The sequence below is a fragment of the Psammomys obesus genome, unplaced genomic scaffold (assembly GCF_907164565.1).
Source record: "Psammomys obesus unplaced genomic scaffold, mPsaObe1.curated_primary_1811, whole genome shotgun sequence".
In the NCBI taxonomy this organism is placed as follows: domain Eukaryota; kingdom Metazoa; phylum Chordata; class Mammalia; order Rodentia; family Muridae; genus Psammomys; species Psammomys obesus.
This window is the reverse complement of record NW_026585580.1, coordinates 20,584,797-20,600,047: the sequence shown is the minus strand read 5'-3', so window position 1 is coordinate 20,600,047 and position 15,251 is coordinate 20,584,797. Positions and strand designations below refer to the sequence as shown.

At 43.4% G+C, this 15,251-nt stretch overlaps 1 protein-coding gene across 3 annotated transcripts in view; it reads left to right on the top strand.

The window, feature by feature from the left end:
- The first annotated feature begins 1,413 nt into the window (after positions 1–1,413).
- Uxs1 (UDP-glucuronate decarboxylase 1) overlaps positions 1,414–15,251 on the top strand; it is an 82,492-nt gene continuing 68,654 nt past the window's right edge. For 2 of the 3 annotated variants that reach the window (XM_055607816.1, XM_055607807.1), the window contains exon 1: positions 1,414–1,570. In XM_055607816.1, coding sequence (XP_055463791.1) covers positions 1,477–1,570 — 94 coding nt within the window. In that variant the 5' untranslated portion in view covers positions 1,414–1,476. Of the gene's footprint in view, positions 1,571–1,914; positions 1,934–15,251 lie in introns of those variants that run through there. The other variant, XM_055607826.1, reaches the window with a different exon arrangement.

Genomic DNA, 15,251 nt, shown 5'->3' with positions numbered 1-15,251 from the left:
CCCTTAGGGAAGGAGCCATATTATGATTCATTTTTTAATTAGCCCAAGTGTAAAGGACACTGTCTTATAACTAATAATTGCTTAAAAATATTGTGAACACATCCATTGGAAGAATTTGAAGGGGTTGATTTTGAGGGCAAGGTGGGATGGGGCAGGAGCTCTGAACCTACAGGGAGGTGGGATGTGGTGGATGAGAAAAGGAAGGTGGGAATGTTAGAAGGAGCTACCAGGGTCAGGCCTTACAGAAAAGCTCTAGGACCTCTTTGCATCTTCCATCCCTCAAGTACTAGGCACACATGTTCTTGAGACACCAACACCTTCTGGGTGACATAAACTTTAGTGATGGTGATGTTGGCAGGATTTTCATATACTTCATCCAAGCAGCAAGAAGCTGTCAGTAGTGCCTGGCAGAAAAAAAAAAAAGTAAGAAAGGAAGCAAGCAAGCAAGCAAGAAACACAGAGAGAAAAGCTGGGCTTAAGGAGGTTTGTACAAGTTTCTGGTTTATTCAAATTGATATGTATCAATCAAGTAACCCCCTTACAACTACCTCCCATAAACAATGCAAAAACACGAATTCAGGTATCTCAGACAGGCAGCACAGCATCACAATCCACACATCAAAGATTGTTGTGATTTTTTTTGGGGGGGGGGGGCCTGGCAAACTACTCAATTTTATCTACTTTCTTCCTTTATCGTGGAAATTTTATTGGAATATAATAATTGCAATGGCTTGCATTATGAAATATTCATATATACATACGGCATACTCTGATCATAGTTAGTCCACTATCAACTCCCTCTAATGATCCCTCTATTGCCTCCATGTCACCCTTGAACATGGTTTGTCCTAAATTCCTATGATTAGCAACGCCTTCACGATGCGCTCTGTCTTTAAAAGAAATAAATTGCTGTCGATCCTAAGAGAAGCGTCTTTGGAATTTATCGCTTTCTTGCCTTGTTGGAACTCGGGAGGCCAGGCAACTTATTAAACTCCGCATTCACGGACACACCAACTACAGGAAACTAGTTGTTTAGCTCTGTCAGCACCGGTAAACAGTGCCATCGGTGGCGAAGAGCCAGGAACGCGCAAGCGCCTGACGGGATATGGTTGTCCTTCGCAACACGCGTCAAACGTCTACCGTTGCCCTGCCAGCAAAGGCAAGAAAGCTCATCGGCCTGCGCACGCGCGCTCCGCGATGCTCATTGTGCCCGCCCTTCCCTTCTTGATTGACACCGTCTTACGCTGAGCCTGAGGGAGGGGCGGAGGAGGAGGAGGAGGAGGTGAAAGAGGAGGAGGAGGGCGGGGCGCGGCTGTGGGCGGAGTCGGGACGGAGCCGCGCGAGCGCAGTGGCGCAGCCGGCAGGAAGCCGGGCGCGCGGGGGCGGGGTTGGCGCGCGGGGGCGGGGCTCGGGCTGCCGCGCATTGTGCAGCGGCTCCCCGGCGCTGCAGGCCCTTGTCCGGTGCGGTTCCCGGGCATGGTGAGCAAGGGGCTCCTGCGCCTGGTCTCTTCAGTCAACCGCAGGAGGATGAAGCTGCTGCTGGCGATCGCGCTGCTCGCCTATGCCGCCTGTGAGTGCGCGCGCGGTGGGCGGGAGTCCATTCATTCCCGCGCGGCTGGGAGCTGGCGCTGCGGCCAAGCGCAGTCTGTGCAGGGCCGGGAACCGGGTTCCCGCTTCCACGAGGCTGCACTTTTTCAGTGGAGACGCTGGCCGTCTTGCAGCCCGCTTCCGCGTAGGCCCGGAGTCGGACTTGGTGGCTGGTGGAGGGGCCTGTGCCCCGGATGCGGTGGTCACGTTCCCTGAGACTCCGGCCGACCTCGCTGCCCCCGCCAGCTCGTGCTGACCTGAGGGGCTGTGCTGTCCATGGCATCCGGGGAACCGGCCCTGGTCCCGGCCAGCGATCCTGGAGAGTGCCGCTCGGGGACACCCTTGGGTACGGTGCTGGTTAAGTAGGATAAAAATACTGTAACAGTTGGCAGAGTCCTCGCTCCGAGTATTTTCTCCGCGGAAAATTACTCAGCAGCCGAGTGTTGCCATCTCTGGTGGATGCTCTGTGTTGCCATGCTCCGGTGTCCAGGCGCACAGACCCTCCCTCCCACCTCATACCCCGCGCGCCAGTACCCTTCAGCGTGTCGGGACTAGGGTCAAGCCCAGGAAGGAGGCGTAGCATAAAGGACCTGGCAGGGTGGGTAATTGGAGAGGGGCCCTCGGATTCTCAGAGAAGGCAAAGTCCTGTTTTTTTTTTTTGTTTGTTTGTTTGTTTGTTTTTGTTTTTGCTTTTATTTTTAGCTGTGCAACGGGGATATAATAGCTGCTATTAATACTTTACCAAGTACCAAACTTGAGCCAAAAATAGCTCTCAGCGTGAGTTCCTTCTGAATCCTGGCCACCCAGACAAACATACGCAAATGAAAACTGCTAAGTGAGTTTCCAGGTCTTGATTCCCAGGTGAGTAGGTTCTTAGGAAAGTGAGTTCAGCTGATGGGATGAAGAGGTAGTAGGATAAACTACAGCTCGCTGTTCCAGGAGGAGGAGCCAGGAAGCTCTAGAAAGGCTTTTGGTTGCTAGGAGAAGTTTTAGGTCTGGGTTGTTTGGTATAGCTGATTAGTTTCTGCAAGGAAGGAAGAACTGGTCTGTACTGAAAGGAGATGATATTCAAAAAGACCCCTTACATAGTGATTATTACTGTGATAATAATAATGCCTAAGTTAGCTGAGTGTTTAACTGTATGTCTAGTACGATTCTTAGCCTGCCAGGGTTAATATTATTATTACTATTTTATGGCTGAGATAATTAAGAACATGAGAGACTAGCACCTTTATTAGTCTTAGAGAGCCAAGATTCATTCCAGCCTGAAAGGCTGGACAGCAGTTTCAGTGCTGAATTACTTACAGAGGGCTTCCAAGATGAGACATAGGTGTTTAGAATTAATAGGTAGGGAATTTATGAAGCTATAGCAAGAATTTTTACCAAGTCATTTATTTGACCAGCACATTTCACTTGGTCTTTGACATTGTCAGTTGTTGACGGTGGCAGCAAGGCACAGCATGGAGTGTAGAAACATCAAGCTTTGCCTTGATGGTACAGGACCTAGGCCCATAATAGTTCAGCACAGGGTTCTCACGTGAGTGCATCAGAGTCGCACAGTAGGTTTTAAAACACTTTGTTTCATATTCAGCAGGTCTGGGATATGGCCTGAAAAATTTCCGTTTCTAAGAGCTTTTCCTAAGATGCTATTGTTGTGCTTTAGCGAAGATTTTATTTACTTTTGTTTTGTTTGTTTGCTTATTTGTGTATTTTGTTTTACCTTGTAGTCCAGGGTGGCTTCAGATTCTCAGCAATCCAGAGGACCTTTTGAGGGAGATACTGCTTTGAGAACTATTTGCTAGGAAAGAGAAAGACATGAATCCAGTAGTCATGTAAATAAGGTTAGGTTTACAAACTGATGTGATAGGAGGGAATGTTCAAAGTTTATGGCAGGGACTCCCAAGTGAGAACAACTGGGTATGTTGGTTTCCCTGAAAAACCAGGATGTGAACTGAGAATGAAGGCTATGTAGGAATTCACAGGAGAGAATGTTTCCAGAAGGAGCAGCTCTTGAAGAGGTCCTGTGGCAAGGAAGAACAGTGTTCTGGAAGCGTGGAATTGCAGCACAATAATGAGGCTACTCAGGCAGGCAAGGACTGGAGCAGGGAGGCTAGGGAGGTCTTGGTCCAGCTCAGAGAATGGGTTCTGAGTATAGCTATGAGAATTTAAAGGCTAGCTTGGAGATAATGTTAATAGAGTGGTAGTGCTAAGTCTGAGTTGCTTTGTCACAAAAATGTTACAGAGTTTCTGATTGGTCGTAACAGGTTGTTGAAAATGTAGTCTGGTGGTCTGATTTCTTTTTAAATAGAGTATCTTTTATTCTTTGACAGTTTCACATGTAAACAATGTATCCTGATCGTATACCCCCCAAGTTACCCTTTCCTCTCCTCTAGATGCTGCAAACCCCTTCATGTCTTCTTTTTTTGTTGTTAGTAACCCACCGAGTCAGTTTGTGCTGCCTGTTCCATGTTGACCCTCTTGTTAACTTGATCTTGCATAGTGAATTCATGGGTACAGTGTTTGTGTCATGTCCTAAAGACAGCATTTCAGAGCACTCTTCTGCATCCTTCAGCCCTTTGGTTTTGTTCTTTCCTCCTGTTTTCTAAGATGTTCCCTGATGTTGGGCAAGGGGTGATATAAATGTCTGTTTAGGGCTGAGCACTTGTTATCCACTAATTGCCAGCACTGTGACCAGATCGCTCCATTAACTGCAGAGAGAAGCTTCTCTGGCCAAGGTTGAGGCCAGCATTAACCTGTAGATCTGAGCATAAATATTTAGAAACAGTTTGATAACATGTCCTCTTACTAGAACAGAACAACAGTATTAGGTTTGCCCCTGGAACCTACTTCTGAGCCATGGGCTTTAACCAGGTTTATAGCTCGAGATCTGAATTCATTCCTGTGGAGCAGGCTTCAAATCAATCCAAAGCAGTCGGATACCCTCTATAACTTTTGTTACATTGCAACACTGGGCACATCTTGCATGGAAGGTTGGTATTATAGCATGAGGGTTACCTGCAAGGATACCATCAATGATATTCCCCCCACAGCGGCTTGTGTGACACCTTTTGCCACTATGAAATGTAGTTAGCAGGGAGAATAGTTTCATGTCGTTTCCAGCTTGATTTTTCTATGTCCTGCAGCCAAAGTGTGTTGTCTTCAGCAGTAAAGTTTTATGATCTAGTTCTGGTATGCCTGTGATTTCTAATCTGTTTCTCCTTATTAATAATCCTACCTTCATGTTATAATAGAATTTCACTGTCACCTCTGTGTAACAATACACAAATATTCCCAATTATAACACCTTCCTTTTAGTCTGCTTTCTAGAAATGTTTTTTTCCCCCTGTTCTGTGAGCAGAGCTCAAGTTCTCTGAGCCCTGTTCTTTCTTCCAGTCTTTCCTGTTCTTGCTCTCAAGTAACTTCTATGCCAGAGCAGTTCATATGTGTTACCCTAGCCTGACTCAACATTGCACTTGAATTTTTTTTTTTTTTTTTTTTTTTTTTTTTCTGCATGATGTTCCCTAGCCTTTGTATCAGGCCATGTGGTATTTAGGGCAGTGCACATTGAGAGAACCCAGGAACTCCCCAAGGGAGTGAGTTGAAATTCACTGTAACCTTCCATGTAGCTGGCATAAGGTTCAAAATGTTTACCCATAGCATTTTTGATTTTCAACCTGGATAGAACTGGAAAAGATCTGATGAGTTTTTGCAAGGCTTGTAGTCAGATAATCTCTGTAAGGTGAGTTGACAGCTTCTTCTGCTACCATTATACTTATCACCCTGCTTCTGGCTCATAAGTTTGATGGTTTTGGTCTTACTGTACTTCTGAATTTTATGCTTCTTGACTGTTTCAGAGGGAGCTGAAACATGACTTCATTCTTTGGAAAGTGATTAGGTGTTTTGTTTTCTTTCCCCTCTACCATATACTTGCTGACCCCATCCCCATGTCCACATAGTATATTTGAGATCATTTGGTGTTTACATGTGTGACTAAATGCTACTGAATGGGAGCCATGCCCTGTGTTTTTGTTTTTGGCTATTTCCCCTGCCCCATTTTAAATGTAGTTTCTTTCTCTGTATTATGACTGATCCAGCCTGATTTTTTTTCTGCCAGTTGTCTGTCTAGACTGTAAGTATTAGGGCATCCCTGTAATGGCACCTTCCAGAAGTGTGGCTGGGTATATAGGCTGCTAAACTCAATTTTCTTGGCTCTGCCTCCAATCAGGCACTTTCACACTTTATCCACAGTGCCTTTTTTTTTTTTTTGCCTTCATATTTAGGGACTGAATGAAGGTAGAATTCCAGAAAAGCATTTTTTTTTTCCAGGTTTTGGAAGCGTTTTCCATTCCTTCTCAGCTTCTAGTATTGTTTGAGAAGTGTGAAGTCAGTTCTAATATTTCTGGAAAACATTAGGCTCTGCCTTGTGCCCTTAGTAGCCACTGTTGCCAACCTATAGACTCTTCTCTGATAGCTTTATCTTTCTGCTTGGTGGCCTTGAATAGTGGCCATTTCCATGGCCTGCCAGGGACAGAGCAGGCATGCTGATCCTCACCTTTGGGGGAGTGTTCTGATGTGAAAGCAAGCTAAATTGTTGCTGTTTGTTTCTCTTCTTCTGGTTTGGCAATTAGCCATGTTCAAGATGATGGAGCAATTCAATTCCTCTCCATCTTTTTTTTGAGACTGTCCTTTCACTGAACCTGGAGCTCACCGATATGGATAGATTGGTTGGCCAGCAAGCTCAGGATCCTCCTGTCTCTCTCTCCCTGGCATTGGGATTATATAGACATGTACTGCTTTGCAAGCTCTTTTACCATGGGTGCTGGGGATCCAAACTCAGGCCCTCATGCTTGTATAGTAAGTAACCACTGAGCCCTCTCCTCAGTCTGTTTTTGTTTGTTATAGAATCCAGTAAAGATGTACCCGTTGCATTTCATTTGCCATGTCTCATAAATTCTTAAATGAATGGCCTTATTCACACATATATGTACACACACAGATAGACACAGTGTGTTTCTTATTACGTTTTACTTTTCTGAAATTTAAAGCCCTATTAAGGTTGTCCTATACAACACTTGGGATTTATCTGGTTGCTTCATTTTTGTTAAATTTGGCTGCACATTTTGTTATGGACTGGCGCTATAGCTCAGTGGCATAGTGGTTGTCTAGCACCAAAAACAATTTTCCTAATTAATGCTTCTAATTGATATCACATTGGGGGATAAGCAATGTTGGGTTGGTTCTTTTGTTAGTGATGCCAAACCTGATGAACTGGAAGGGAAAGCTGTCACATTGCTTCACTTACAAGTGCATGTCCAAAACATAACTGTAGGTGATTCTGTAGGTACCTAGTTCTCCTGCCTGGTCTAGTGTTTATATGGGGGGGGGGGGGGGTGCAGGTTGTAGTTTTCTAATTTAGTTAATCCATCTGCACTTACTGTTGTCTTTCTGTTGTTTCCTTTTTTCTTACTCTCTGTATTAGTTTCCAGGGGGTAGTTGTTGTTGACCACATTAATTGGTTTTAGAATAAGAGAAATGCATTCTGCCATCTTGTTAAGATGTGTGAGGATATGTTGAGGATTTTTATTGATGTGTAGCAATCCTCTGAACAGTGCTATATTTTTCTAGACCAGTATCTTGTGGGGGTACTACTACTGTAGCGGATAGAATTCTGTACAGGATTCCACAGCTTTGTGAGAAGTGCCTTCACCCCAAGATGTATTTGCAATTTTTTAAAATTTTATTTTTGTTTAACTCAAGTGTGAAAACAGGAGTTAGGGTTTTCTTTTGTAGGTTCTTAGATTCATTGATAAAAGTACTTAAAAATAGACTCAAAAGGAGCCCGAGGACCATAGAGAGAGGAAAAGAAATGGGCAGGCAAGACATAAATTCACAGTTGCTGGGAAGAGAGGGATAGAAAAGAGGAAGAGAAAGTTGTGAAAGTAGGTGGGCTCATCAAAAAAGAGCTGTGTGCAACTGCACTGCATTGGTTGGGTTTCTTTTGAGACAGGGTGAACAGTACCTGTAGTTGCCAAGGATTTGGGCCAGTAAATGGAAGTAGAATGGGGGAGAAAGAAGTTACAGGTTATGAGTTAGACTGCAGAAAGCAGTTAAGCTTAGCAGTGAAGCAACTTGAAGGATGAGGGGGCAGGGGCAGGGTGTTCGGAGACAGTGAGAATGCCCAGAGTATCTGGGTTGGCAAGCTTAGGGTTTTGGACAGTATCCAGAAATCAGAGAGAAAAAACATGTTACACTTGAGCTAGAATGCCAACAAGCTGGCTGTCTTAGAGGATTTTGTAATTAGGCTGGGTAAACACCTGCATGGAGGGAAGGACTCTGGAATGTATGTATACATATATCTCATTAGTTATTTTTGTCAACTTTCATGAAGGGATGGTCTTCTGGCCAAGTGATTGACAGGCCCATTTGAATTAACTTTTTAAAAATTTTATTTTTATTAATTACAGTTTATTTACTTTGTATCTCACCTGTAGCTCTCTCCCTATTCCCCTCCCAATCCCCTCTCTCTCCCTCTTCTCCACCCGTACCTCTCCCCCAGTCCACTGGTAGGGGAGGTCTTCCTCCCCTTCCATCTGATCCTAATCTGTCAGGTCTCATCAGGAGCGGGTGCATTGTCTTCCCCTGTGGCCTGGTAAGGGTGCACCCCCCCTGAGGGGGAGGTGATCAAAGAACAGGCCAATCAGTTCATGTCCAAGATAGTCCTTGTTCCCATTACTAGGGAACCCATTTGGACATTGAGCTACCATGGACTACATCTGTGCAGGGGTTCTAGATTATTTCCATGCATGGTCCTTGGTTGGAGTATCAGTCTCAGAAAACAACCCTGTGTCCAGATTTTTTGGCTCTGTTGCTCTCCTTGTGGAGTTTCTGTCCTCTCCAGGTCTTACTATTTCCCACTTCTTTCATAAGATTCCCTGCACTCTGTCCAAAGTTTGGCTCTAAGTCTCAGCATCTGCTTTGATGCCCTGCAGGGTAGAGTCTTTCAGAGGCCCTCTGTGGTAGGCTCCTGTCTTGTTTCCTGTTTTCTCCCTCTTCTGATGTCCATCCTCTTTGCCTTTCTGGATGAGGATTGAGCATCTTACCCAGAGTCCTCCTTCTTGATTAGCTTCTTTAGGTGTACAGATTTTAGTATGTTTATCCTATATTATGTGTCTGATATCTGCTTATGAATGACTATATACCCTGTGTGTCTTTCTGCTTTTGGGATACCTCACTCAAGATGAACTTTAAAATTAACTTTTGAGAAAACAGTTAACAGTGTCTTTGTAATGTATAATTTGGAGGAAGTTTGGAAGGCCATGTTTCTACCTAGAGCCAGAGATGGGGTTCAAACTTCTTGCTGTTGGCGTCCGAATGCTATGCCAATGTAATCTAGCCACCTTTGTTGGTTTGAATGACAATGACCCCTGTAGGCTCGTATATTTGGTTTCATATGCTTGGTTTTGAGTTGGTGAAACTGTTTTAGGGAAGGATTAGAAGGTGTGGTCTTGTTGGATGAGGTGTTTGATTGGGCATAGGCCTTGAAGTTTCAAAAGCCCAAGCCATTCCCAGTCTCTTGCTCTCTCTGCCTCTAGATTGTAGATTAGATGTAAGCTCTCAGCAGCTACTGCTTTAGTGTCATGTCTGCCTGTTTGCTGCCGTGCTCCCCACTATGCTGATCGTGGATTCATACTTTGAAACTATAAGCGTCCAGTTAAATGATTCCTGTGTAAGTTGCTTTGGTCTTGGTGTCTCTTCACAGCAATAGAGCAGTAACTAAGATACTACCTAACACTATTCCTCATAGTTTTAATCTGTACTTTTCTTGTTGAGTGAGCTGAGCATCTTTTCAAATGTTTGAAAGCTATAGATATGCCTTTTCTGTTGAGTTTTTAGTACACATTCCTCTTATTTGTTATAAATGACAGCATCTCAAGCCTGGTTTGATAGAATAGAAGGTTATATTTGTTTTTGTTCTGAGTTCTTGGCATAGTTGTTGTCCTAAACCCTTGAAATATTCTGAAATATGGGAATGTTTTCTGCCCCTTCATAACATACTCAAGTTTATGCTAGTGAGTTGGTTTAGCCTGGGACCCAAGTGTTCCAAAACAGGCTGGTCGCAGGAAGATTGCTTTTGAACTGGAAGTTTCAGCCCCATTCACTAGACATATGATTGCTGAACAGTGAGCTTGGTACAGTGAGATTTGAGTTTCCTGGTTGGATTGGTGAAGCTCCTTGGAGGGCATGGGAGAGGCATGGATGCTGCCTAGTTCTCCTGACCTTGGCTTATGCTGCTGCTTCATTTGACTGTTTCTGGCTAAATACTTTACAAACAAGCAGGCAAACTAGTAATTATAAACAGTGTGCCCTTTGAGCTCTGTAGCTACTCTTATACTGGGGGAGGGGCCACAGAAACTCCCATTTTGCAGTTGATTGGACGTATAGGAACCCTTAGGTCACAGATATAGTCTTTTAGGTGGGAATAGGTCCATGGCATAAAGCTCTTTCCCTGTGAGATCTTGGTGACAGAATAAATGCATTTGTTGGGAACCTGGGTTGGTATTTAGAGAGTTGATGAGTGGGTTCCTGGTATAGAAAAAGTCCACACATTTGATATCAGAATCAGGGCTTAGGATCTGGGGCTCTCCAGTTTCCAAATTTTCATGTCATTCTTTAGAACTTGGTCAAGATAGAGAAACAGGTCACCAAAATCTGAAGGAACAGGGCATTCTCAGTACAAGGGCAGCATTCAGCTGATGGACGGCATTTGTATATAGGAGTTGAAGGTAAAGGGGAACCTGAGCAAGATCTACAAGAGGCAAGGAATGAGGAGCCTGAGTTTTGGAAGATTGATGGGCTGTCTTAGTTCATGCCTCTCTGCCCTGAACTTTACCTCTCGTGGATGCTGCCTGGTAGTGGTAGACCTACTAGTGTGTTTCAGCTCTGGCATATGCTCTACAGGGCCATCGCTGTGGACTGACCATGGTCTGGAATTCAGATGTTGAGAAAGTGGAGTCTTGGGAAGTGATTGAGTTCTCGGGCATACAAATGTCCCAGAGAGCTGGTTTACAAGCCCACCATGTAACCATATGTTAGGAACATGTTATCTGTGAACCTGTGAGCTCTCATAAAACAAAAGCCTGTTTATCCTCACAGTTCTTTTACCTTCGAACTGTATGAAACACAGCTTGTTTATAAGTCATGAAGTCTATGGAACTTGGTCACAGCTGCCTGACTCATTCACACAAATCCAGGAATGTTTTCTGTGAAGTTGCAGGGCTCTCATGAATAAGGTTCTAATTACTGACACAAGTAACCAGAGTCTCTGTGTGCACTGGACGCATATTCATACCACCTTTGCCTTTTGAAAATGTCTTTATGTGCTGCAAATACTGTGGTTGTAAGAGCATCCGAGAGAGTAGACTTGACCATCAAGGCAAGGAAGGCAGAGTCATTTAGGGCTGTCTTTCTTTTTTGAAAGAGGTTTCATATGTCATTCAAGAAATTCTAACTTGGGGCAAACCTTGCTATTTTCCTTAGAAAATGCCTGTGTTCTATGCTTTTCAGGGATAAATACTTAAAACCTACAGTGCAGAAAGGCCAGTATGTATAAAGAACTGAAGGCTTTTATTGATGAACGTTATGGAAACAAAGGCATTGCTGGGATGAGTTTCACGTGAAGGGGCTTGCAGGCCAGAAGGGCAGTGGAGGCTCTAGAAGCTCAGGATGACTTTCAGATTATTGACCAGTTTCTTTTGCCTTCCTGGTTTAGCTATTTTAAGTTTCTTTAACCAAAATATATAAGTAAAGTATATCAACAACAGAAAACATTTGGCCTTCTTCAAATAGTTTTTTTTTTTTTTTCTTTCCCAGAGGGAGTCTGAATGTACTAGGAAAGAAAAACAGTGTTGTCAGGGTGCTGAGATCTTGCAGTGTTATTTTTAGTATATTTGAACATTTTTATAGCATTTTCAGAAACTGAAAACAACATGCCAGTTCTCGTTGACATAATTACTGTAGGTGCCTGGGTTTCATTTATATCTTTGTTTTGAAGAAGCGAACAGGCAGCTGGGTTATGTCAGCAGCAGCAGATCGGAGGTATGGGGATAGCTCAGCTCTAATCATGAGAAAGAATTCTGTACCTCGGATGCCCACGGGAACTAAACTGTAGGCAGGTCTTGTGAGATGATCATGAACTTTACTCCAGTATACCTTAATTATTTAAAAGGCCATAATAGCTCACCGAACTTCTTAATATAGTGTAGCCCCCACCCCCACGTGCATACTCTACAGTGAGTTGAATTGGGGATATGTTTCATTTTATAGATGGCAAAATTGAGGCATACAGTAGTTACACATTTAGTCCTGGTCTAGTCTGGCAGTGAGTCCGTGTTGTATCATATAGGGGCCAAAAAATTCCTATGACATTTTTTAGCTTTTAGGTAAGATGATTTGTTGTTTTAAGATTATGATAAAATACACATAATAAAATTTACTACTTTAGCTGTGTGTGTGTATGTAAGTGTGTGTGTTGGGATCTGGCCCAGCCTGTGTTTTAATAATTTCTAAGTATATGGTTCAGCATTGCTAAACCTCATCACATTATTTTAAATCCAGTCCCCAGGACATTTTCATGTTCCCCAACTGATGCTATGAACCTGTTAAATAGCTCCCCCAGCCCTCCCTCCAGCTCCAGGAAGTTATGTGTTTTTTATCACCATAGAAAATGCTATATGACCATAGTGTGAACTTCCTTTTTATGTATTCATACACTGTGTGTGTGTGTGTGGCTTATTTACTTAGGTTCATCCACATTGTTACATGTATTAGAATTTCCTCCTTAAGTATGAGTGATATTCCATTGTGCTCATTCATCACTTTCTGTTTATTCATTTATCTGATCATTGTAATAATATAAATAAAAATGTCACATACAACAGATCTGGAATGAAGAGATTTAATGTGTGGGGATGGGGAGTGAGGAGAGAGAGACAGAGACATAGAGACAAAGAGGCAGTGGGAGAGCATAGAAGAGAAAGAGGAGCATGGTGGAGGGGGTTCAGAGAGAAAGTCAGAGGAGGGAAGGGGAGAGAAACTGAAGCAGAGAGAGTGCAAGAGGAAGATTAGTCTTTTATATCTGGTGTGCAGCTGAAACAACATGTCTGCAACACACCTGGCAGCGGCACGTGATGACATCATAGGTTGCTAGGCAATCTGGAAGCAGGCTGCCTATACACTAACAATCGTAAGTACTCAGCTTGCTTCCACCTTATTACTGTTGAAAATGATGCTGCATGGGCATTCTAATAGCTCAAGACCTTGTTTCAATTCTTTTTTTTATTATTCTGTGAGAATTTCATAATGCATACAATGTAATTGATTATATTTACCTCCTATTCCTCCCCCTAACTTTTTTCTTTTAATACAAATTTATTTATTTTGGTGGTTGTATATGCAATCTGGTATGAGTGTGAAGGTCAGAGGATAACTTTTGGGGAGTCAGTCTTCTTTCTTCTCTCTTGTTTTAAAGGCCTCTTGTATTTCCTGTTGCTGCTCTGTGTGCCTTGGCTCGATGGCCCTTGAGCTTCTGCACAAGTGCTGCCATTACAGCTGGTGCCACCCCATCTGCCTTTTTAAAGTGGGTCCCAGGGAGCTTTTGTGGCAAGCCCTTTACCTTTTGAGTCATCTCTCTGGATCCAATCTTTTGGGCTCTATAGGTAGGCTACATGGTAATTGTGTTTTAAGTTTTTAAGGAAAAAACTTCAGTTTTTTCCACAGCAGCTATATTGTGTTCTTCCCACCACAGAGCTAGAGACCCAACCCTTTCTTATGTTATGGCAGCCATCCAGCAGTCCCGAACTAAGTGTGTAAGCTTTTCATGAGATGAATCCTGAAAGAAACGTTACTTTGAGGCAGCTCTAATGGGTGCCGATAGTACAGGAGGGAGCAAGAGGTACAGTCAGCTGTGTGAATTTGTGGATTCCTATTAGAGCTCAAACCAACCATGGATTGAAGACATTAAAAAAATGGTACTGAACATACTGATATTTTTCTTCTGAGTCCCCAAACAAAAGGCATAAATATAATATTTACTATTCACGTTGTAGTAAGTAATCTAGAGATGTTTCAAAGTATATGTTAGGTTATATACAAATACAAGAGGAGGGGGACTTGAGCATTTGTGAATTTTTCATGCCTGAAAGGAGTCTTGGAACCTTAGCACTATGGATGCCAGGGGAGAACTAGATTTGGTTAGATTGAATTTGGAGGTATTTTCCTTTCCACCTGCTCTTTCCTTATTGGTGGGCTATCTAGCAGCCTCCTGTCTTTTTTCACAGGACTTTTGATGTGGCTGAAGAGGAGGAGGGGTCTGTACAACTATGGTGGTCCTAGGTGGCATACTGTCAGTTTGTCCGGATCAAATCCTCCATTGCCTCAGTTCCCTCAGTTCCCTGATAATGGGATGGCACGTTCTTTGACTCAAGCAATAGTGATCTGTTTGTCTACTGTGCTCTGTGTCTGCAATAACCCTCAGTTATTCTGAGTATTGTGGCAATGAATCTGCTTTTTAAAGAGATACATTAAATTTACTACTACCTTTGACCTGTCTCATGATTGTAGTCCTTCCACTCCCTGACCTGGAGCCTACTGCTCCTACTACTCACATCCCTTCCCTTCCCTCTCCTCTGCTCCTTATTCTTGGTCTCATCCCTTCTCTTGCAACATTCCTATTTTTACACACATTTGACTCTCCCTACCCCCCTGACTTGTTAGCTTGATTTCCAGGAACAACTGTGTCACATAGGTCTGTCCATATTGATGGTCACCCTGTGGAAAATGAGCTTAAAGTGCCTCCTTACTTAGGGTACAGCCCACTGAGGGTTATATTTGTGAAATGAGGGACAGGTACAAATTGTGCCCCTGGGTATTTGGTTTAGAAGTGGTCATCCTAGACCCCTTTCCCTACATTCTGGCTCTCTTTGCCCCAATGAACTCAAAATGAAAAGATTGATTTAACCATTCAAAAATTTAAGACTATTCTAAATTTCAAGAAAATCTGCAAATAGAAAACTAGCTACTCAGTGTGTGAAAGGTGGAAGTACAAAGATATCCTTAAATAACAGTGTTCGTGTTGATCTGAGTATTCTGGGTTTGGTTGGGTGGCAGCGCCCCTTTAGATCAGGAAGGGACAGTTGAATTTTTTTTTTCCTTATGACTAGTGCCCCCACCTTCCCCCTTCTTTCTTTGCCTCTGTAATCCTAAGACTGGATCTTTAAGGTTGTTCTTAAGCCCTGTCTGTGGTGGGATGGTGATACAGGTGGGAAACAGTTTGTAGCTCTGTTTGTGGTGTTTGTGGCCATGTTCTGCATCAGCAACCTGACAGACAGGTTGGACTCCTGCCCCCCCCCCCCACACACACCAGGTACTGTCTTCCACTTCTGTCTCTTTAGTTTGTACCCTAGAATGATTAGGCCTGTTGCACTTGAGCTTTGTGGGTACCAGAGCAATAGGGAGAGCAATGCCTTAATAACTTCTCCCACAGACCTTGTCTGATGCTAGAGGAACAAAAGGAGTTTTCTTTTCTTTTTTTCTCTTCTCTTCTCTTCTCTTCTCTTCTCTTCTCTTCTCTTCTCTTCTCTTCTCTTCTCTTCTCTTCTCTTCTCTTC